Raw genomic sequence first — 23,130 nt, forward strand, 5'->3', positions numbered from 1 at the left:
CTGTCACCGGACGCTCTCTATCCGTCTCCTGTCAAGGGACGGTCTCTGTCTCCTGTCACACAGGAAAGTATGTCTTTCTCTGTGTCTCACTTCTCTTGTAGCACAGGGCTGTCTCCTGTCACACACATCAGTCTCTCTCTCTCTCTCCCTCCATACAGCAGTCTCTGGTTGCAGTCACACAGGTGCTCCCCTCCCCCGTGGTCTCTCACCTCAGGGTGGGCCCTATGCAGGAGCTCTCGGTGGTCTCGATCTCCCTGAGGATCCTCTCATGTTCCGACGCTGTCTCCAGGTCCGCCATGTTCGCTGGATCCTTCGGGCCCCGCCCTCTCCCAGACCTGTTCTAAACGTCGCGCTCCATGGACGCTGCGTTCCACAAGACGTCTCCTCCTGCGCTGCGTTCCACCCCCTACGAACGTCCCCTACTTCCGCATTTCCCAAACGCACGTCTGTGTTTGCGCTGCGTTCCACCTCTTTACGTTTTGTGTCATTGCGTTCCACTGTTATATTTTGATGCTTTGATGGAGCGGCACCGTGTAGTGAGTGGGAGGATTATTCCCATAGGATATGCGGGAGGAGCTGTGTGCATCCAGCAGTAATACGTCTTGAATATGGAGGGGGTGTACAGAGCTGTGTGGGCGGGGCTATGTTACACGTGAGATCCGCCCAGGAGGGGACTATACCAAGCACTGTCTATCCTGCATAGTACAATGGGGGTATTTCCACTCAAAGCTGTGTGGGCGGGGCTATGTGATGTGAGATCCGCCCAGGAGGGGACTATACCAAGCACTGTCTATCCTGCATAGTACAATGGGGGGTATTTCCGCTCATAGCCGTGTGGGCGGGGCTATGTGACGTGAGATCCGCCCAGGAGGGGACTATACCAAGCACTGTCTATCCTGCATAGTACAATGGGGGTATTTCCACTCAAAGCTGTGTGGGCGGGGCTATGTGATGTGAGATCCGCCCAGGAGGGGACTATACCAAGCACTGTCTATCCTGCATAGTACAATGGGGGGTATTTCCGCTCATAGCCGTGTGGGCGGGGCTATGTGACGTGAGATCCGCCCAGGAGGGGACTATAGCAAGTAGTGTCTATCCTGCATAGTACAATGGGGGGTATTTCCACTCAAAGCTGTGTGGGCGGGGCTATGTGATGTGAGCTCCACCCAGGAGGGGACTATACCAAGCACTGTCTATCCTGGATAGTACAATGGGGGGGTATTTCCGCTCTGAGCTGTGTGGGCGGGGCTATGTGATGTGAGCTCCGCCCAGGAGGGGACTATACCAAGCACTGTCTATCCTGGATAGTACAATGGGGGGTATTTCCACTCAGAGCCGTGTGGGCGGGGCTATGTGACGTGAGATCCGCCCTGGAGGGGACTATACCAAGCACTGTCTAGCCTGCATAGTACAATGGGGGGTATTTCCGCTCTGAGCTTTGTGGGCGGGGCTATGTGACGTGAGATCCGCCCAGGAGGGGACTATAGCAAGTACTGTCTATCCTGCACAGTACAATGGGGGTATTTCCGCTCAGAGCTGTGTGGGCGGGGCTATGTGACGTGAGATCCGCCCAGGAGGGGACTATACCAAGCACTGTCTATCCTGCATAGTACAATGGGGGGGTATTTCGGCTCAGAGCTGTGTGGGCGGGGCTATGCGACGTGAGATCCGCCCAGGAGGGGACTATACCAAGCACTGTCTATCCTGCATAATACAATGGGGGTATTTCCGCTCAGAGCCATGCAGTGTTGCCAACTGTCTTTATATTTTGTGGCAGCCAGTAAGAGCACCTCTCTCCTGCCAGTAAATGCCAGTGACAGGAAAAGGTTGCCAGTGAATGGCTGTGACGTTGGCTGTGGCTCAGCATGCTCAGTTCTGGTCTTTAGCCGGGTGAGACCATCCGAGTGCCTGCTACAGTGTGTTCGGGGGGGAAGGGCTCCTGAGGATGCGTTGGACGCGAAACGGCCGTAGAGCTTGTTATCTCACGCTCTATAACACTTAAGGTCCCAGCCATCACTTTTCCTTTAGTGGTGGCTTTGTATGTGAGTTCTTTTTTACCGTTATTTGTTTTATTTATTATTTATTTATTTCAGGTACTTATATAGCGCTGTCAGTTTACGCAGCGCTTTACATATAGATTGCACATTCACATCAGTCCCTGCCCTCAAGGAGCTTACAATCTAAGGTCCCTAACTCACATTCATACATATGTAGCGGGGTTAAACATGCCTAAAGACACTGTTTGATATGTGGGAAGGAACTAGGCTCCCTCTAGTGGTAGCTGCATGGAATTTCCCGGGCTGTGACTTCCTTTTCACAAGATGAAGAAACTACATCTCCCAGGCTGCTTTGCAAGATCCAGGAACTAGGCTCCCTCTAGTGGTAGCTGCATGGAATTTCCCGGGCTGTGACTTCCTTTTCACAAGATGAAGAAACTACATCTCCCAGGCTGCTTTGCAAGATCCAGGAACTAGGCTCCCTCTAGTGGTAGCTGCATGGAATTTCCCGGGCTGTGACTTCCTTTTCACAAGATGAAGAAACTACATCTCCCAGGCTGCTTTGCAAGATCCAGGGTGCACGGCTGCACCGCACGGCACTATGGGGGAGGTTATTTAAAGGAGAGAGAAGCGCGCGAAGGGGGGCCTTTTTCTGCGCTGGACTCTGAGGAACCAGCGAGCGAGAGTGAAGGACTGACACTGGATATTGGGCCAGAGCCTTTTAGCCTGGAGGGACGACGTGGAACCGTCCCATCTCAAGCACGAGGCACATTCCTGGAGGTCATACTGCTGTTTGCCGAGACCGGAAGTCATCCGCCAGAAGGACCCCGCGCGGCTGGCATATAGCCAAAGGACTGAGACCGCAGTGGAAGCGCGCGAAGGAGAAACTTCTGTTGGTGAGAGGGCACATGCCCAATAACTGACTTTATCTGCTGAAGAGACAGTTTTATCTACAGATAGCGGTAGCGCAGCAGGAGGTGATAAAACCCCGGGGTTTATCACCATACTCTCTCAGGAGACTCATAGACAAACAATACGGTCTGTAAAGGAGTCGCCAGAGGCTTATCTCTCTCGCAGAAGTTATTGCTCAGTTACGCAGACACCCTGCGGTGACAACTAACAGCTCGTTGTTTTCTCTCTCTTGATCTTTATTCCTAATCTGGATTACAAATGAGCTCTATTCAATAACCTTGCTAGCGAAGATCAACAAGAAAGAAGAGAACTCTGGGGGAGGGACTCAGATAGGCCCACCTACCTGGTACTGTGTCTAGCCTTAATGCAGGAGGAGTGTGGGGGTATTCTTTTACCTTTTTAAAGCTGTTTTAAATAACCTTTTATGGACTTGTATTGTATTGTATTGTATCTCCCCTATTCAATTTGATATATAGTAAACTAAGTTTGGTTAATTACAATCTTGTGCGTTGTTCCATTGTGTCACCCAGAAGGACTACTATTCAAGAAGGTAACAAGGTATTGTTGCATAGTGAAGTATTGTATTCCAACCTGTGTATCTATTTGATAGTCCAGTCCTATTCTGGGTCAGTTGTGCCTGAGGAGGGATCGAGCCAATTTGATTGGGTTGTTAGGCAGGGTGTAGACCCAATAATATAATCAGCAGCTCCTGCGGGGGTGGTGCTACACGTGGGGGCTCGTCCGGGATGGGTGAAGAGGGCCAAGGCACAACTTGCTCGATGTAGGGAAATATTCTCTAAGGACGAGTTTGACGTGGGATGTGCCAGGAGCGCCACTCATAAGATCCGCCTGAGTGAGGACAAGCCTTTCAGGGAGAGAGTCCGGCGAGTCCCCTTAGGTGATTTAGAAGATCTACGTCAACAGCTGGCAGAGCTCAAAAAGATCGGGATTATCCGAGAATCCAGGAGCCCGTATGCTTCCCCGATAGTGGTAGTCCGAAAGAAAAATGGATCTTTGAGGCTTTGTATCGACTACCGAACGCTGAACAGAAGAACCATCCCAGACCAGTATACCACTCCTCGAATCGAAGATGCCCTACAGAGTCTGTCAGGGGCGAAGTGGTTCAGTGTGATGGACTTAAAGAGTGGGTATTATCAGATCCCCATGCACCCTGAAGATCGGGAGAAAACAGCCTTCATCACCCCTGTGGGGTTCTTTGAGTTCAATCGCATGCCTCAGGGGTTGTCCGGGGCCCCTGCTACCTTCCAAAGGCTGATGGAGAGGACCGTTGGAGATATGAATTTGATAGAGGTACTGGTATACTTGGATGATGTTATCGTGTTTGGCAGAACTTTAGAAGAACATGAGGAGAGGTTGGAAAAGGTCTTGAAGAGGCTACATGAAGAAGGTCTGAAACTTTCTCCTGAGAAGTGCCAATTCTATCAGTCCTCGGTCCATTACCTGGGCCATATCGTGTCTGAAGAAGGGGTGGCCACTGACCCGGACAAGCTGGATGCTGTTGCTTCCTGGCCGAGACCCACAAATGTGACCGAACTCCGGTCATTCTTGGGCTTTTGCTCCTATTACAGGAGGTTTGTGGAGGGGTTCGCCCAGATTGCCCGACCCCTAAATGAGCTCCTGAAGAATGAAGAAGATGATGTCCCTGAGTTGGTAAAGCCGGCGAAGTCCACCATAGGCCCCCGGAAGGCTAAGGAATCCATCCAGGATCAGTGGACCCCGGAATGCGAAGGGGCCTTTGTCCAGCTGAAGGAAACCCTAACCACTGCCCCTGTGTTGGCCTATGCGGACCCCACAAAACCATATGAACTGCATGTTGATGCCAGCCGAGATGGGCTGGGGGGGGTACTTTATCAGGAGCATGAGGGTCATCTGCGACCTGTTGCCTATGTGAGCAGAAGCCTACTGCCTGCTGAAAGGAATTATCCTACTCACAAACTTGAATTCTTGGCCTTGAAGTGGGCAGTGGTTGACAAATTGAAAGACTACCTGTACGGAGCTGAATTCATTGTCAAGACAGATAATAATCCCCTCACCTATCTGTTGACTACGGCCAAGCTGGATGCAACAGGACATCGATGGTTGGCTGCCCTCTCTAGCTTCAATTTTAGCCTGAAGTATCGGCCAGGAATCGGAAATAGGGATGCAGATGCCCTATCCAGAAGGTTGCATGTTCCACAGGAACCTGCGGAAGAATGGACTCATTTGGCTCCAGAAGGGGTGCGTGCCCTATATCAGGGAACTGAATTTCGATCCCGAGGAGGGTCAAGAGCAGAAGAGATTGGGGTTTCGGCTATCGGAGTACCCAAATGCTACTGCCAGGTGACCCAAGTTGAAGGGGAGGGTTTGCCCCGGCTGTCCAAAAGGGACTTGCGGAAGGAGCAGTTGGAAGACCCTTTGGGAAAACTTCTCTTGGAAGCCCTGGAGATCCAGAGCCCTGAGTTGCTTCTAACTGACTCCCCTCAGGGGGCCCGTCTGTTGCATAGAGAGTGGACCCGGTTACAGATCAGAGAAGGAGTGGCCTACCGGAGAGGTCCATCTGAAGATCTGGAGGAGAAGTGGCAACTGTTCTTACCAGCTAAATACAGAGAGGGAGTTCTGGCCGCTCTTCATGATAATCATGGCCATCTGGGGCCCGAAAGAACCTTTCAGCTTGTCAGGGACAGGTTCTACTGGCCTTGTATGAGGGCCGAAGTTGAAGGATACTGTCATTCTTGTGTCCGGTGTATACAGAGGAAGACTCTGCCACGTCAAGCAGCCCCAATGGGCCATCTACAAAGTCAGGGACCCATGGAGCTGGTGTGCATTGATTTCCTTTGCTTAGAGCCTGATCTGAGTGGCCAGGGGAATGTCCTTGTGGTAACAGACCATTTTACCAGATATGCTCAAGCATTCCCAACAAGGGATCAGAAGGCCTCAACGGTAGCCAAAGTTCTTGTAGAGAAGTTCTTTGTACATTATGGGTTACCACAGCGCCTCCATTCTGATCAGGGAAGGGACTTTGAAAGCAGACTGATCAAGAGACTGTTAGATATGTTAGGCATTCAAAAGACTAGAACCACTCCCTACCATCCACAGGGGGATGCCCAGCCTGAACGATTTAACAGGACTCTTTTGGATATGTTGGGGACTTTGAGCTCAGAGAAGAAACAGCATTGGGGCAGGCACGTAGCTGCCATTGTGCATGCCTACAACAGCACTGTCAGTGATGCTACTGGATATTCCCCTTATCGGCTGATGTTTGGAAGGGAGGCTCGGTTGCCAGTGGATTTGGCCTTTGGCATTTCGCCTGATCATACCTCTTCAGCATCGCATAGAGGATATGTGGACCGACTGCGGAAGAGTCTGAAAGCGGCCTATGACAAGGCTCAGGCCACATCTGATCAACGTGGACTGCGGAATAAAAAAAACTTCGACCTAAAAGTTCGGATCCATGACCTGCAACCAGGGGACAGGGTTTTGTTGAGAAACTTGGGTGTCCCGGGAAAACACAAGTTGGCAGACCGCTGGAAGTCCCAACCTTATGTTATCTGTAAGCAACTGCCAAACCTTCCTGTGTACCAAATTCGGCCTGAGGGAAGTGTGGGTCCATTGAAGGCTTGGCATCGGAACCATTTGCTGCCTCTCTCTGAAGCGGTTCGTATGCCCCCTGTGGAAGACTTGTCAGCGGCCCCTTCGACTTCTCGCCGGTCCAGACCAGTTACCAGATCTCAGACGATGCTCCCAGATGAGGGAGAGGGAAGTTCTCCATCTGAAGATTTGGAAGATGAAGAGGAGGTACCCGACTGGTTGTGGTCATCTCAGTTGCCAGAACCCACACCTGCCTCCCTGTCTTCGTCTGACTTGGCTGATAGAGGAGCCCTTCGGGCAGAAGCCCCTGAATTCATACCCTTTCATATGCTTCCAGAAGAAGCAGCTGAGGATGAAGATCCTGAGGAGGAGGTTGCACCCTTCTCTGAAGAAGAACTGACCTCTCTTGAACCATCAGGTTCCTCTGTGTTGGAACATGAGGAGGGGGACATTGAAGAATCCTCAGAAGTGCCTGATCCTAGCACCTCTGAGAGCATGCCTCCACGGGAACAGAGGGAAAGGAGAGTCATTCACCCACCTAAGAGACTGACCTATGATCAATTGGGTGAATGTTCGGAAGAAGCTGTTTTTACCTCCAAAAGATCTCCTGACCAGCCTAGTTCCTCCACTGTAGATTTGGTGGGGGACAACCCTAGCTCACCCCCAGGCACAACTGTACAAGCCACCCAAGTTTTGGGGGGTCTGTGAGAGATCATGAGAACAAAGTATTGAAGTAGAAAACGTTTGCATTTAAGTTTGTACATAAGGATATTGGGTTTGGCCATTATAATAAGCACAGTTTTTGATGTTCACAATTTGGTTTACTTTGTGAGTTAATGTTTGCGCACATTTTGTTGCTCTGACCTCACTATATGTTTTTCTCTCTTTCTCACCTTTTGATGTTTTTTTTTCAACACAAACTTTAAGATGTAAGTGTTTAAGAAATTGCAAAGGCACATGTGCTTTTTAAAGGAGCACTATATAAAAGCACTAGAAATCAGCACTATATTAACACTGTAGAAATCACTTATTTGCTTATTAATTGCACTTTATCGTTTTACTGTTGCACTGCTATTAGAATACAAAATTGGATGTATTCAGATTGACTTATTTCAGCAAAATGTTAATGTTTTTGTTGTATAATGCCAACCTATGCACTAGGGTACATACTGTTGACCTCTTTGGGGACCAAAGTTTCTCAAGTGGGGGGAGTGTGTAGCGGGGTTAAACATGCCTAAAGACACTGTTTGATATGTGGGAAGGAACTAGGCTCCCTCTAGTGGTAGCTGCATGGAATTTCCCGGGCTGTGACTTCCTTTTCACAAGATGAAGAAACTACATCTCCCAGGCTGCTTTGCAAGATCCAGGAACTAGGCTCCCTCTAGTGGTAGCTGCATGGAATTTCCCGGGCTGTGACTTCCTTTTCACAAGATGAAGAAACTACATCTCCCAGGCTGCTTTGCAAGATCCAGGAACTAGGCTCCCTCTAGTGGTAGCTGCATGGAATTTCCCGGGCTGTGACTTCCTTTTCACAAGATGAAGAAACTACATCTCCCAGGCTGCTTTGCAAGATCCAGGGTGCACGGCTGCACCGCACGGCACTATGGGGGAGGTTATTTAAAGGAGAGAGAAGCGCGCGAAGGGGGGCCTTTTTCTGCGCTGGACTCTGAGGAACCAGCGAGCGAGAGTGAAGGACTGACACTGGATATTGGGCCAGAGCCTTTTAGCCTGGAGGGACGACGTGGAACCGTCCCATCTCAAGCACGAGGCACATTCCTGGAGGTCATACTGCTGTTTGCCGAGACCGGAAGTCATCCGCCAGAAGGACCCCGCGCGGCTGGCATATAGCCAAAGGACTGAGACCGCAGTGGAAGCGCGCGAAGGAGAAACTTCTGTTGGTGAGAGGGCACATGCCCAATAACTGACTTTATCTGCTGAAGAGACAGTTTTATCTACAGATAGCGGTAGCGCAGCAGGAGGTGATAAAACCCCGGGGTTTATCACCATACTCTCTCAGGAGACTCATAGACAAACAATACGGTCTGTAAAGGAGTCGCCAGAGGCTTATCTCTCTCGCAGAAGTTATTGCTCAGTTACGCAGACACCCTGCGGTGACAACTAACAGCTCGTTGTTTTCTCTTTCTTGATCTTTATTCCTAATCTGGATTACAAATGAGCTCTATTCAATAACCTTGCTAGCGAAGATCAACAAGAAAGAAGAGAACTCTGGGGGAGGGACTCAGATAGGCCCACCTACCTGGTACTGTGTCTAGCCTTAATGCAGGAGGAGTGTGGGGGTATTCTTTTACCTTTTTAAAGCTGTTTTAAATAACCTTTTATGGACTTGTATTGTATTGTATTGTATCTCCCCTATTCAATTTGATATATAGTAAACTAAGTTTGGTTAATTACAATCTTGTGCGTTGTTCCATTGTGTCACCCAGAAGGACTACTATTCAAGAAGGTAACAAGGTATTGTTGCATAGTGAAGTATTGTATTCCAACCTGTGTATCTATTTGATAGTCCAGTCCTATTCTGGGTCAGTTGTGCCTGAGGAGGGATCGAGCCAATTTGATTGGGTTGTTAGGCAGGGTGTAGACCCAATAATATAATCAGCAGCTCCTGCGGGGGTGGTGCTACACATACATAGTAGGGCCAATTTTATACAGGATCCAATTAACTTACCAGCATGTCTTTGGATTTTATACCTTATGTACACTGCACTTTGTACCAGTCATACACTATATAGATTTTTTTATTAATTCACCGGTTGCCGACCGCCGCACGACTATATGCTACGGCGGTCAGCCCCGGCCAGGCAGAGTGACGTACCGGTACGTCACTCGCCTGTCACTGACTTGTGAGCCAATTGCGGGCGGGCGCGCGCCCGCCTCGCTCACTGACAAGTCAGTGCTTGTGACCGGCGGAGCCGATCGTCCGCCGGTCACTCGTGATCGCTCCGGTAAAGGGAGAAAGGCGGACGGCTTATGTAAACAAGCCGCCTGTCATTCTCCCTGGTGTTCTATGTAGAACCGTTGATCTCTGTTTTTACACCAATAGCCATGTCCCTTCACAGTTAGAAACACGCCCCTAGGACACACTTAACCCCTCCCTCTCCAATACAGTTAACCCCTTCCCTGCCAGTGTCATTTTTGCAGTAACAGTGCATATGTATAGCACTGATTACTGCAGTAATGTCATTTGTAACCCCAAAAATGTCAGTCAAGGGTCCGATCTGTCCGCCGCAATGTCGCAGTACCGCAAAAAAAAACGCAGATCGCCGCCATTACGCGTTAAAAAAAAAAATCTTTCCCTTTGTTCGTAAACGCGATAAGTTTTGCGCAAACCAATCAAAATACGCTTTTTGCGATTTTTTTTACCAAACATATGTAGCATAAAACAAATTGGCCGAAAATGTTAAAAAATTTTGATTTTTACATTTTTTTTGGGGAATTTCATATAAAAAAATGTGAAAAATATTGTTATTTTTGCAAAATTGACGCTCTTTTTTTGTTTATAGCGCATGATCAAAAAATCGCACAGGTGATCAAATACCACCAAAAGAAAGCTCTGTTTGTGGGAAAAAAAGGACGTCAAATTCGTTTAGGTACAGCGTCGCACGACCACGCAATTGTCCGTTAAAGTCACGCAGTAAAAAATCGCAAAAAACCTCCTGGTCTTTTAGCAGCCAAATCCTCCGGGGCTTAAGTGGTTAAAGCGATTTTATTTCATACTGCACTATGAGCCTCTTCCAATTTTTTGCAAAATTAACCGTTGCATGATGTGCTGAGCTGATCACCGCACTGGAAGTTGCACATGAGGCCGGAGGTTGCTGACTGGACTGAGGCCCTGGAAATCCTGAGACGCATAACACTCGTTTGCTGTCCTATAATCTAGACAGCATCTGGTTCTGGTGAGTTGGCACTTCACTCGTTATTGATGTTGGAGATTACCTTTTGTGTCCTTCTCATCGTTTGATTCTACTGGTTCACTGGATCACAACCACCTATCATTGTCACATCATTTATATGAACTTTCGTTACAAGAAACGTCATATTATTCATACCATTTATTTGAGAACACTAAGTGCCGGTTCACACTAGGGCGACCTGTGAGGCAACCTGGTCGCCTCACAGGTCGCCGCAGGTCGCCTCCCATAGGGAAGCTGCGGACCCGTTCTAATAGTAGCGACACAAGTGGCTCCGACCTAGAAAAGGGGTCCGGAGCTTCTTTGGGGCGACCGCCATAGACTTCAATGTTATGAAGTCCGTGGCGGCCGCTCCGAGGTCGCGGCGCGCTACTCGCACCGCGACCTCGGAGGTCGCGGTGCGAAGTAGCGTCGCTGCAATGTGAACCGGCGCTTATTTTATTTGTTGATATTTTCAGCGCTGCAAAATTCTTTTATAAGTCTTGGAGAGCTTCCCTTAGCCTTGAAAAATGTGCTTTTAAGTGTTTTTATCTTTCCAGTATGAGCTTGTTAATTGTTTAATAAAATCATGTTATGGTCAGTGCTACCCAGATGTTCTTTGATATGAACACTAGTAATAAGCTAAGATAAGCTGCTTCTAAATTCAAAAGGTTGTATAACTTTCAAGCATTACCTGCTTAAGGTATGAAAAAAAAAAAAAAAGCCTTCTACTTGCTGCCACCCCCCCCCCCCCAGATACTTACCTGAATCCTCTCTCGATCCAGTGCTGTACCTGTCTGGTTTCTTTCCCTGCTTTCAGAGGACAGATTGATTCTGACCAAATTTCCAACTCTACTTACAGAAATGCAGCCCTAATCCTGCAGTGAACCTCCACCATGCTTCACAGTTGCCTGCAGACACTCATTATTGTACCACTCTCCATTCCTTCGGCGAACAAACTGCCTCCTGCTACAGCCAAATATTTCACATTTTTACTCCTCAGTCCAGAGCACCTGCTGCCATTTTTCTGCATCCCAGTTCCTATGTTTTCCTGCATAGTTGAGTTGCTTAGCCTTGTTTCCACATCGGAGGTATGGCTTTTTGGCCACAATTCTTCCATGGAGACCACTTCTGGCCAGACTCCTCTGGACAGTAGATGGGTGTACCTGGGTCCCACTGGTTTCCACCAGTTCTGTACTGATGGCACTGCTGGCCATCTTCCGATGTGGAAGGGAAGTAAGCATGATGGGTCTTATCTGCTGCATTTGGTTTCCTTGGCCAACCACCAAGTCTTCGGTCCCCAACGTTGCCCATTTTTTTGTGCTTCTTCAAAAGAGCTTAAATAGCACATCTTAACCGCTTGCCGACTGCTAACAGTATATTTACTGCGGCAGTCAGCCCCTCACAGGCAGAGCGACGTAGGTCTACATCGCTAGCCTTTGAGGCTCTGGGGAGCGAGCGCGTGCCGCCGGAGGCGCGCTCCCGCGCGGTCACGGACCCCCCCCCGCGCGTGTGACCGGCGGACCCGATGTCCGCCGGTCACTCAGCGATCGTCGGGGGAGAGGGAGAAAGTCAGGCGGCTAGTGTAAACAAGCTGCCTGTCATTCTCCCTGGTGTAGAAACACTGATCACACGGTTCTACAATGTAGGACCGTTGATCAGTGTTCCTACAGCTCAAGCCACAGCCAATCACAGTTAGAATCACGCCCCTAGGGACACACACAGCCCCTCCCTCTCAAATAAAGTTAACCCCTTCACTACCAGTGTATTTTTACAGTAACAGTGCATATGTACAGCACTGATTACTGCAGTAATGTCACTGGTACCCCCAAAAGTGTCAAAAATGTCAGTCAAGGTCCGATCTGTCCGCCGCTATGTCGCAGTACCGCAAAAGAAATCGCAGATCGCCGCCATTACGCTTTAAAAAAAAAAACAACAAAAATGACAAAAATCAAAAAAATAAACGCGATAACTTTTGCGCAAACCAATCAAAATACGCTTTTTGCGATTTTTTTTACCAAACATATGATTTTTACATTTTTTTTGGGGAATTTCATATAAAAAAATGTGAAAAATATTGTTATTTTTGTAAAATTGACGCTCTTTTTTTGTTTATAGCGCATGATCAAAAAATCGCACAGGTGATCAAATACCACCAAAAGAAAGCTCTGTTTGTGGGAAAAAAAGGACGCCAAATTCGTTTAGGCACAGCGTCGCACGACTGCGCAATTGTCCGTTAAAGTCACGCAGTGCCAAATCGCAAAATACCCCCTGGTCAGGAAGGGGGTAAAATCTTCCGGGGCTTAAAGCGGAGTTCCACCCAAAAGTGGAACTTCCGCTTTAAATAGTCCTAACCCCCTGACATGCCACATTTGGCATGTCATTTTTTTGGGAGGGGGGAGGGGGTACCTAGTTTTGACAGGTACCCGCTCCCACTTCCGCTCGGAGCGCCGCGGCACCCTGAGCAGAAGTTCTCCTCTCTCCCTCCCTGCCTGCAATCTTCTGGACATGTCAGAGGTCCCAGAAGATTGCCGGCCAATCACGGCGCGTAGCGCAACTCGCGCATGCGCAGTGCGTACCCGGCTGTGAAGCCGCAAACTGTCACAACCAGGTGCCCACATCAGTGATGCCGGCGCCGCGGAGCAGAAAGGGAGAAGACGGCGCATCGCTGGACCGTGGGACAGGTGAGTGTGCGGTTAGGCTGGAACTCCGCTTTAAGTTTTTAAACTCCCAGTCTGCTTTTAAAACTTTGCCTGGGAGAGATCTTGTTGATGCAGTATAAATATCTTGTGTCTTGTTGCTGTGCTCAGTCTTGCCATGGTGTAAGACCTGTGGCATTAAATTGTTTTCCACAACCTCACCTTAGTAGCAGAGTTTGGCTGTTCCTCACCCAGTTTTAAGCCTCCCATACAGCTGTTTCAATTATTGACTGTGTTTTAACCTACCAATGAAATTGATGATCATTAGCACCTTGCTTGGTATAATGGTTTAATCATACACCTGAATATAAGTGAGCAAGTGAAAGAGTTGATGCTGGTTTGGAGCCAAAGGGTGGCCACACCAAATATTGATCTGATTTAGATTTTTCTACTGTTCGCTCACTTTGCATTTTGTAAATTAATAAAAATAAACAATTAACCACTTCAATATCGGGGTCCGATCTGTCCGCCGCAATGTCGCAGTCCGGCAAATAAAATCGCAGATCGCCGCCATTACTAGTTAAAAAAAACAATAAAAATTACATAAATCTTTCCCTTAGTTAGTAAACGCAATAACTTTTGCGCAAACCAATCAAAATACGCCCATTGCGATTTTTTTTACCAAAAATATGTAGCAGAAAACAAATTGGCCTAAAATGTTAAAAAATTTTGATTTTTACATTTTTTGGGGGGGGAATTTCATATAAAAAAATTTGAAAAATATTGTTATTTTTTCAAAATTGTCGCTCTTTTTTTGTTTATAGCGCAAAAAGTAAAAACTGCACAGGTGATCAAATACCACCAAAATAAAGCTCTGTTTGTGAGAAAAAAAGGACGTCAATTTCATTTGAGTACAGCGTCGCACGACCGCGCAATTGTCCGTTAAATTCACGCAGTAAAAAATCGCAAAAAACCTCCTGGTCTTTTAGCAGCCAAATCCTCCGGGGCTTAAGTGGTTAAAGCGATTTTATTTCATACTGCACTATGAGCCTCTTCCATTTTTTTGCCAAAGAGATCCAGTCTGTTACATTGCAAAATGAGGAAAGAGATCCAGTCTGTTACATTGCAAAATGAGGAAAAGTCCAAAGACTGTGAATAATTAGGCAAACCATGGTATACGGAGTATGACAAACAGACAAAAAAAATCCTGGCACATGCAGTATATAAAAAGAGCATGGAAATGATGTTATTTACAGTATTAAAGCTTACTAAGGATTGTTGGCTCTTTCTTTATCAGATACACTGCTGTGTTACAATAGATGTCTTTCTTCTCCATTTGAACGGCTATTTACGGGCTTTTTCTAGCACGTTGCTGTATTTGAGAACCTTATGTATCACATTGAGTTTCAGAGTCTGCAGTTATGATTTGATGGCTCGTGATTATAAAGGGAAAATTGTTGGCCTTGCACATTGCCTCTATCTTGACATCTCATCTAGCATGACAGCTGCAATCTGATTGGTTTATTTGGGCAACACAGATATTCTCCCAATGAGGTGCAACCGAGGACACTGGAGTCTTGAGGCGTTGAAAAGGGTGTGGTGCCGGACTTGGTCCACACATTGAAAGTTGCAGAAAAAGAAAGGGTTTAAATTCTTCAGCAGGGTTAAAACATTTAAAAGGGTGTATCATCTCTCACTCCAACCCCCCCTTTTACTTACCTGAGCCCTCATTCAATCCAGCCCTGTGCCTGCCTGCAGCAGCTCTCTCCTCCTCACTTTCTGGTCTCATTGGTTTATCTGAGGCAGCAGGAACCATTGGCTCCCGCTGCTTTCAATAAAGGCCAGTGATGAGGGAGCAAGAGGCGGGCGAGGAGGCTCAGGAGCGAGCCTGCATGAGTGCCCCCATAGAGAGCAGCTTCCTATTAGGGCACTTCCTTGAGGGGAGGAGTCAGGGGCATTGGTGGGGGACCCGAGAAGAGAAGGTTCGGGACCGCTCTGTGCAGAGCAGGTAAGTATAAACCTGTTTTTTATTATTATTTTTTTTTTCATTGAAGCTTTACAATTATCTTAATCGCTTCCGCTCCTGAAGGTTTTACCCCCTTAACGACCAGGCCATTTTTTGCCATTCAGTACTGCGTTACTTTAACGAAAAATTGCACAGGCGTGCGACTCTGTACCCAAATACAATTGGTGTCCTTTTTTTCCCCACAAATAGAGCTTTCTTTTGGTGGTATTTGCTCACCTCTGCCATTTTTAGATTTTGCACTATAAACAAAAAAAGAACGACAATTTTGAAAAAAACACCATGTTTTTTTACTTTCTGCTATAAAACATTCCCAATAAAAAAATTTTAAAAAATCAATTTTTTTTTATCAGTTTAGGCCAATTTATATTCTGCTACATATTTTTGTTAAAAAAAAATCCCAAAAAGCGTACTTTAATTGGTTTGCGCAAAAGTTATAGCGTTTACAAACTACGGAATCGATTTTTGGAATTTTTATTTATTTTTTTTGTTTTTACTAGTAATGGCAGCGATCAGCGTTTTTTTTTAGCAAGACTGTGACATTGCGGCGGACAGATCGGGCCCCTAACTGATATTTTTGACACTTTTTGGGGACCAGTGACATTAATACAGTAATCAGTGCCAAATATTATGCACTGTTACTGTATAAAGGACACTGACAGAGAAGAGGTTAATACTGGGGGTGATCAAAGGGGTTAATGTGTGCCTAAATATGCTTACTGGGGGAAGGGTTCTGTGACAGGCACAGAGAGATCGGGGGGAAGTAGCTTAGCTGAAACCCCTGATCTTTCCCTGCCTGTCTGACAGAAGACTCGCCTGCTTTGTTTACATAAGCAGGCGAGTCTTCTGTCAGTTTATCTGACGATCGCAGGAGAAACACAGCGGGAGCGCGGCTCCGCGAAACCTCATGCGCGAAATCACGTAGTACTACGTGATTTTGCACAGCCGAGCCGCCCTGCTGCAGTAATACTATGGTGGGAGGTGGGCAAGAGGTTAAGCTTTAATGTGATCTTAACTAATAACAGTAGGAAATTAAAAAAAAATGGTTACAAGTACAATTCAGTTTTATTTTTACAGTACTGAACAAAGGCTTAAGTGTAACCTAGTGACAGGGTCTCTTCAAACACTGCTGCTTTTGACCAGAAACTATTTTAGGCAATTTCGGCTGAAATGGTTGAAATTGGAGGATAAACCTGGGTCATTCCATCAACAAAACTAAGATATGACTAATCTTTATTCTGTGCATAATTTCTTTAAACTGGTGCATACATTGTGTTCCCTATAGTGTGAAACAAAGATTTACTGAATCCTGACAATCCCAAACATACACCAACTGTTCCAGCACAAATGTGTGAGATGACCATATCAATAGCCTTTAAAATATAAATGCTTGTTGTGCTCTGTTGTTATTCTATACTTAGGCGAAAAAAATTTCCCCGGTCAAATGTGCAACTGAGTGAAAGTCACATGGAAGTAAATATATATTAATATATTGCTTTCCTAAAAGAGAAGTATGGGAATTGTTTTTATTTTAGAATCATACTGACCTAGGTGGATGCAGTATCGATCCGATGCTGCATCTGTCCCCCGCAGGCTCTAAGGATGAGAACCAAGTGATCAAACACCGCCATACGCTCGGTTCTTACAGCTCCCTGAGCAGAGAGCTGGTGACTGTCAGTCAGCCGCTTTCTGCTTTGCCCCTCCAGCGCTCACTGGAGCACTGGGCTGTGGAGGGAGCGGGAGCAGCCAGTTCAGGCTCTAAGCGGCTTGCTGAGAGGCTGAGCTGTGTGCTGGTCCAGGCATGTGGGCAAATTCTGACCATATGGTCAAGATCTTTCTCAAGCCTGAACCAGCTCTGTGACATCAGCCGACAGTGGGCTTTAGCCCGCTGTTAAAAACGGGTCACAGCTCAAGGCGAGGTCCGAGCCCCCCTTTCTTGCAAAATGGGGGGGGGAGCTTGGGGTTACCTTTTCGGTTCCCCAGCAGGAGCGTATATTATATTTTGTGCACAAGTCGGTGCTCAGTGGCCGATATCAGGAATCTACCTATAAATTGATGACCAGATGGTACAGTACGCCATCGGTGTTAGCCAAGTTCTTCCCTCAACAGAGTGATCGGTGTTGGAGGTGTCACTCTTCCGAGGGCACTCTCTTACACATTTTCTGGGACTGCCCTGTCCTTGCCTCCTTTTGGGGACCGGTGCTTCAGCTTGTTCACAGGTTCACGTATGTGGCTCTGCAGGGTGATCCTAAAGCAGTGTTGCTTAACCTCACGCCTATGTCGAAGAAGAGATACCATAAATCTCAACTTAAAGCGGAGTTCCACCCAAAAGTGGAACTTCCGCTTTAGGTATTCTAACCCCCTGACATGCCACATTTGGCATGTCATTTTTTTTTGGGGGGGAGCGGGTACCTAGTTTTGACAGGTACCCGCTCCCACTTCCGCTCGGAGCGCCGCGGCGCCCTGAATGGAAGTTCTCCTCTCCCCCTCCCTCCCTGCAATCTTCTGGGACATGTCAGAGGTCCCAGAAGATTGCCGGCCAATCAAGACACGCAGCGCGACTCGCGCATGCGCAGTGGGTACCCGGCTGTGAAGCCGCAAACTGTCACAGCCGGGTGCCCACAGCAGTGATGCCGGCGCCGCCGAGACCAGAGGGAAGAGGATCGAGGCTTCGGACGGCCGCTTCGCTGGACCGTTGGACAGGTGAGTGAAAAGGCTGGAACTCCGCTTTAAACACCTTTTGAGTGCTGCCCGAGCTTGCATTCCGTCTATATGGAAACAACAATCTGCCACTGCAGTTTCGCAATAGCTTGCCAGGGTGACTGAACTCGAGCACATGAAGGATCTTACATCTAATCTTCGAGGGACGAGGGGAGGCTCACAAGACTAGGTGGATACATTGGAACCTATTTCGTGTCTCGGACGAATATCTGCCCTACTCTGACCCTCCATAGGGAACTGGTGCCGCGTAGGTCGTTGCTACTTTTGAAGCCCGTTTTGGGCGTCCTTCTTGCCAGTCAGATCCCTTCAAGAATCCCTCCCATCCCACCTTGGTTGACGTGGGGGACGGGGGGGGGAAATCTACCCCTTTTATTTTTTTTCTCTTCCCTTTCTTCTTTCGCAATCTTTTTTCTCTCTCTCTTACAACTTCTTTCCTTACCTTCTCCACTTTCACACTTAAAAAAAAAAAAAAACAAACCCTTTGGATGCACACAGGCTCAGGCCTCTACCCACTTGAGAGTTTATTCTTCTCTGTTGTCCATCACTAGTTGGTTTGCCGGCTTGACTTCGGAGACGGCCTTCCCAGGGCGAGTTTGCCTCACTCTCGCGAGGGCCCTGGGAATAGCGCGTACTCTGCGCACTTGTAATTCAAAGCAACGGTTCAACTTTATATATTTTTCATACTGTACGTTTTTGTTTAACCGCACTTTCGTGTTATAACGGAAGACTTGTTGTTTCATTTATCTGCATATTTGCTTGATATCTGTGTTGTATTCTTTAAATTAAAAAAAAAAAAAACAGGTCACAGGAGTGCAGAACAAACTGCATTCCTGTGATCCACAGGAGAAGTACAGCCAAACGAGCTTTGACAGTACTTCTCCTTTAATTGCACATTAATTGTATTTATAGATGTTTTTCCATAGTTACATTACTAATGTAAGTATGCATATGTCACATCTATAGGACCACTATGGAAGCTGGAGATTGCTGTAGTAGTCACTGCTACTACATTGAGCACCCTGTCTCCTTGGACTCATGCCAAGTAGCTGTCCTGCTTCATGATGAAAACAAGGGGTCGCTTGCATGGCATCTGCACCAGTCACAGAACACCCTGCATTTTTTAAATGAATACAAAGTGTTTTCTGATTGGACAAAGTTGACATTGTAACATCACAGCTCACCTCTCCACCTCATCTGAATATTAGCCAAATATCCAGAATGGGACTCTATTCTTTACATATGCGGAGGACCCATTGGAGCAAATGTTGGTCAGCTCAGCATCAGTGCAAGAAATATCTCTTGAGTATGCCTTTTGATTGTGAATGCCTCTTTGGTGAATCCTTAGTCATTTTTCCCAGAAAAAGAAAGTTAAACCCCAATTTGGGAATCCCTTTACTGCCGGGGATAAAATCCTTTTGTTTCTCTCAGGTCTCCAAGGAAAAGCCTGGATATCAGTTCTGCTGGAAGTCCTGGACCCCCAAGTTCTCTAAATTTGCAAACAGGTCCTCCATGCAATAATATCTATGGGGTCAGCCTGGAGGGTGTATGGGCTCAAGCAGCTTTCTGTGGTTGCTGTCTAATTACATTCTTGGATATCTATGTTGTGGCGATATGTAGTGCTTTGAAGCTCCTGAAGAAGCCTATTTGGCGAAACATGTTGAGCGAAGAGCAATTATGATCTGCATATGAAATTCTACTTGGATATTCCTTGTTGGTTTTAACTATCCAAGCATGCTTTTTTATGTCTATGTATAACAAAGAAATTATTTTTATCATATATGTGTTTTAGCTCCCTAAGTCTCCATTCACACTGGTACGACTTGTCAGGTGACTTGGTCAGCCTGACAAGTCACGCACCGTCGCGTCCCATAGTGTAGTACAGGAACGGTTCTAATAGGAGCGACACAAGTCGCTCCGACTTAGAAAAAGGGTCCTGTACTACTTCGGGGCGACCTCGAGCGACTTGCATAGACATTCATTTTATGAAGTCCGTGCAAGTCGTGCCGAAGTCGTGGTGCACGGGACTTCACAGGTCGCCCCCTAAGTCGAAACGCCGTAGTGTGAACCGAGCCTTCGAGTCCCACCATCTCTTCAAGCACTACTACCTTTGGCCAGAAAACAATTTTAGGCAATTTCGGCTGAAATGTTTGAAATTGGAGGTTAAACCTGGGTCATTCCATCAACAAAACTATAAAATGACTGATCTTTTTACTGTGCATAATTTCTTATGACTGGTGCATACATTGTGTTCCCTGCAGTGCGAAACAAGAATTTACTGAATCCTGACAATCCTGAAGATACACCAACTGTTCCAGCACAAATTGCGTGAGATGACCATGTCAATAGCCTTTAAAATATATATGCTTGTTGTTCTCTGTTGCTATACTATACTTGAGCGAGAAAAATTGTGTTAAGAAGAATTTCCCCAGTCAAATGTACAACTGATTGAAAGTCACATGAAAGAAAATATATATCAACATATTGCTTGGTTTCCCAATAAAACATTAAAGCTGAGTTCTAATTTTAGATTAATTTGCATAGTTACCAATGTAAGTATGTATCTACCATAACTACAGGGCCACTGTGGAAGCTGAAACCACTGTAGTAGTCATTGCTGAGACCACCCTGTCTCCTGAGTTCCATGCCAAGCAGCTGCCCTGCTTCATGATGAAAACAAGGGGTCCCTTGCTCATCACTTGAACCATTCACAGAATGCTCTGCATTTTTTTCAATCAATACAAAGCGTTCTCCGATTGGATGAGGTGGAGATTGTGACATCACCGCTCGCCTCTCCACCTCTCTAAAATATTTGCCAAATATCCAGAATGGGACTCTATTCAGTACACGTGTTGAGGACCCTTTGGTTTAAATCAGGCATGTCCAACCTGCGGCCCGGAACCTTAGGCAATGCGGCCCACTGCCCCCTGACAATTTTTTTTTGCTGGGGAGGAAGGAAGTCGGGTCGGGGGCATGGCCACAGCAGCTCCCAACTAACGGTAGGCAGAGGCTGCCTCAGGGGGGGGAGGGGAGCATGTGCAGTGTTTCTGACTCCTACCACCATGACCATTTCAAATCACTGAGTGTTCCTTTATTATCGCTCAGAAGAAGTAACCCTCTGTATACTGATTCCATTTCATTTGATCATCCTCTAGTTGTGTTAAATTAGTGCGGGGGCGCGGCGGTGTGGGAAGGGCGCGGCGGCATTTTATTACTTATATACCTTAACTATAATATATATTTAATATGCGGCCCGAGAAAATTTCTCTACACTCAATGTGGCCCAGAGAAGCCAAAAGGTTGGACACCCATGGTTTAAATGTTGGTCTGTTGAGCATCAGTGCAAGAAACATCTCTTGCGTATGCCCTTTGATTGTGAATGCCTCTCTGGTGAATCCATAAACATCTGCCCCAGAAAAAGAACAATGAAACCCAATCTTTAATTCTGAAGATAAGAAAAGATCCCTTTATTTCTCACAGGCCTTCCAAGGCAAAGCATGGATTTCAGTTCTGCTGGAAGTCTTGGACCTCCAAGTCTTCAAAATCCGCAAACAGGTCTTCCTTTTCATCTGGTCCCAAGGCATTGCAGACATATGGGTCTAGAACATTGTATCCAGAGGCTACAAGGCAGAATTGTGGTCTCTGCCTCCTCCCCGCTCTATGTTGTCCAACTTACCAGCATCCCTGCAAAGACTGGTGGACCCCCACACTGCTCTAGAACAGCTGCTCTCTCTAGGGATCATAGCCATTGTCCCAGAAAGAGAAAGATTCCTGAGATTTTATGTAAACCTGTTCACCACTCCCACAGCCAAGGGGAAAACCTTTCTCTGGGTATGAAAATTCAGCATGGAATACGACAGGTTGATCATTGCTTCCCTCCATTCAGGAGACTTTCTGTCATCTGTGGAAGTCAATAATGCCCACTTGCATGTCCCATCTTCCTTGAGCTTTAACAGTTCAGAACACAGCAATCTGAGTTTATCCTCATAGACAGCATTCCTTTCAGTGAAGTCCAGGGAAGACCTGGTAACAAAGGTAAATAGCTTTACCATGGCACAAGGAAGAAGCACCACCTAGCTTGAATTGCTGTACACTGGTAGCAATCAGTGAGGGGTTCTCCACAGTAGGTGGGTCTTCTTAAGAAGCTGCATGCTATTAGGTTCTGGTCCAGCTGCCTGCATATAAGCATGTGGGGAACTGCATGCTGATTGAATTGCACTTTTGGGTCAGTGCCCACATAAAGAAGGATAATGTCTTAAACACCTGCCAGTGACACCTTTCCCAACACTGACTACAGAAACTTTTTGAGGGAATAGTGCAGAACAATGATTAACCTACTTCACGGGAGGGAGAACTGGATGTAGTCACCTTGTCCACCCCTGACCTTCTTCTGTCCCCTAGCATGCAGCACATGGCCTTGGGGGCCTGCATAGTGTCCTATAATGTGAGTGATGATGAAACCTGGTAATAAATAACATCAGGTAGTGTGCCCAGCTGGGCAAAGCTGTAGATGGGACATTTGGAGAGAGCGATAAGTATATCAAGAAAAGGACCTTGCCCTATGACCCTCAGCTGTTGGTCCTGTTGCTCAGTGGTACATAGCCTCAGGTTTAGAGACTATAGTATACTTGGGAAAATGGTCCTAATTATGTGGTGCTCCCAAGGAGAAGAGCAGAGGGAAGCTCCCTAAAAGACGTGTGCTGTGCTCTGTACTGAAATGACTGCTGCAGGATATATATATACCAATAAAAGGACCTTGCCCTTTGACCCTCAGATGTAAGTCCTGTGGCTCAGTGGTGAATAGCCTTAGGTTTAGAGACTCAAGTATACTTGGGGAAGTAGTGCCAATTCTGTGGTGCTCCCAAGGAGAAGAAAGGAGGGAAGATAGCTAAAAGATGTGTGCTGTGTTCTGTACTGAAATGACTGTTGCAGGATATACAGTATATGCAAGACGCATTCTGCACCGAAGATTCTGTAAGTATATCAAATGTGATATGTCACGGGAAGAGATGTGAAATTGCAGTACAGTGCTGAAAATCCATCTCTGTGGACGTTCCTTTATTTCAAGAGTTAGGACTCAGGCTGGGAATGAATGTGTAAGCTTCTGGCCAGAAAATATGTGTCCAATATGATGGCTACAAAGTCAGGCAGGTGGGTGCTCTATCCAAGAAGAAGCAGGGGTGGGACCAGCACACTTGATGCCAACATCTGCCCAATCCATGTCCCCTACAGACTCCTCCATGCCAGTTTTCAGGGCTACAGCGTGATTTGCAGTACTGTAGAAGATTGGGAAAAAGAGGGTGAATTTGTAGCTGTTGCAAGGGGGGGGAAGAAGAATGCAGAAG

At 46.8% G+C, this 23,130-nt stretch overlaps 1 protein-coding gene across 2 annotated transcripts in view; it reads right to left on the bottom strand.

Moving 5' to 3' along the window:
• Positions 1–316, bottom strand: part of EXOC6B (exocyst complex component 6B) — a 566,827-nt gene extending 566,511 nt beyond the window's left edge. For both annotated transcript variants that reach the window (XM_082264382.1, XM_082264381.1), the window contains exon 1: positions 210–316. In XM_082264382.1, coding sequence (XP_082120508.1) covers positions 210–298 — 89 coding nt within the window. In that variant the 5' untranslated portion in view covers positions 299–316. The remainder of the gene's footprint in view (positions 1–209) is intronic.
• Positions 317–23,130: the final 22,814 nt, after the last annotated feature.

This window comes from Pelophylax lessonae, assembly GCF_965119305.1.
Source record: "Pelophylax lessonae genome assembly, chromosome: 1".
NCBI classification, from domain to species: domain Eukaryota; kingdom Metazoa; phylum Chordata; class Amphibia; order Anura; family Ranidae; genus Pelophylax; species Pelophylax lessonae.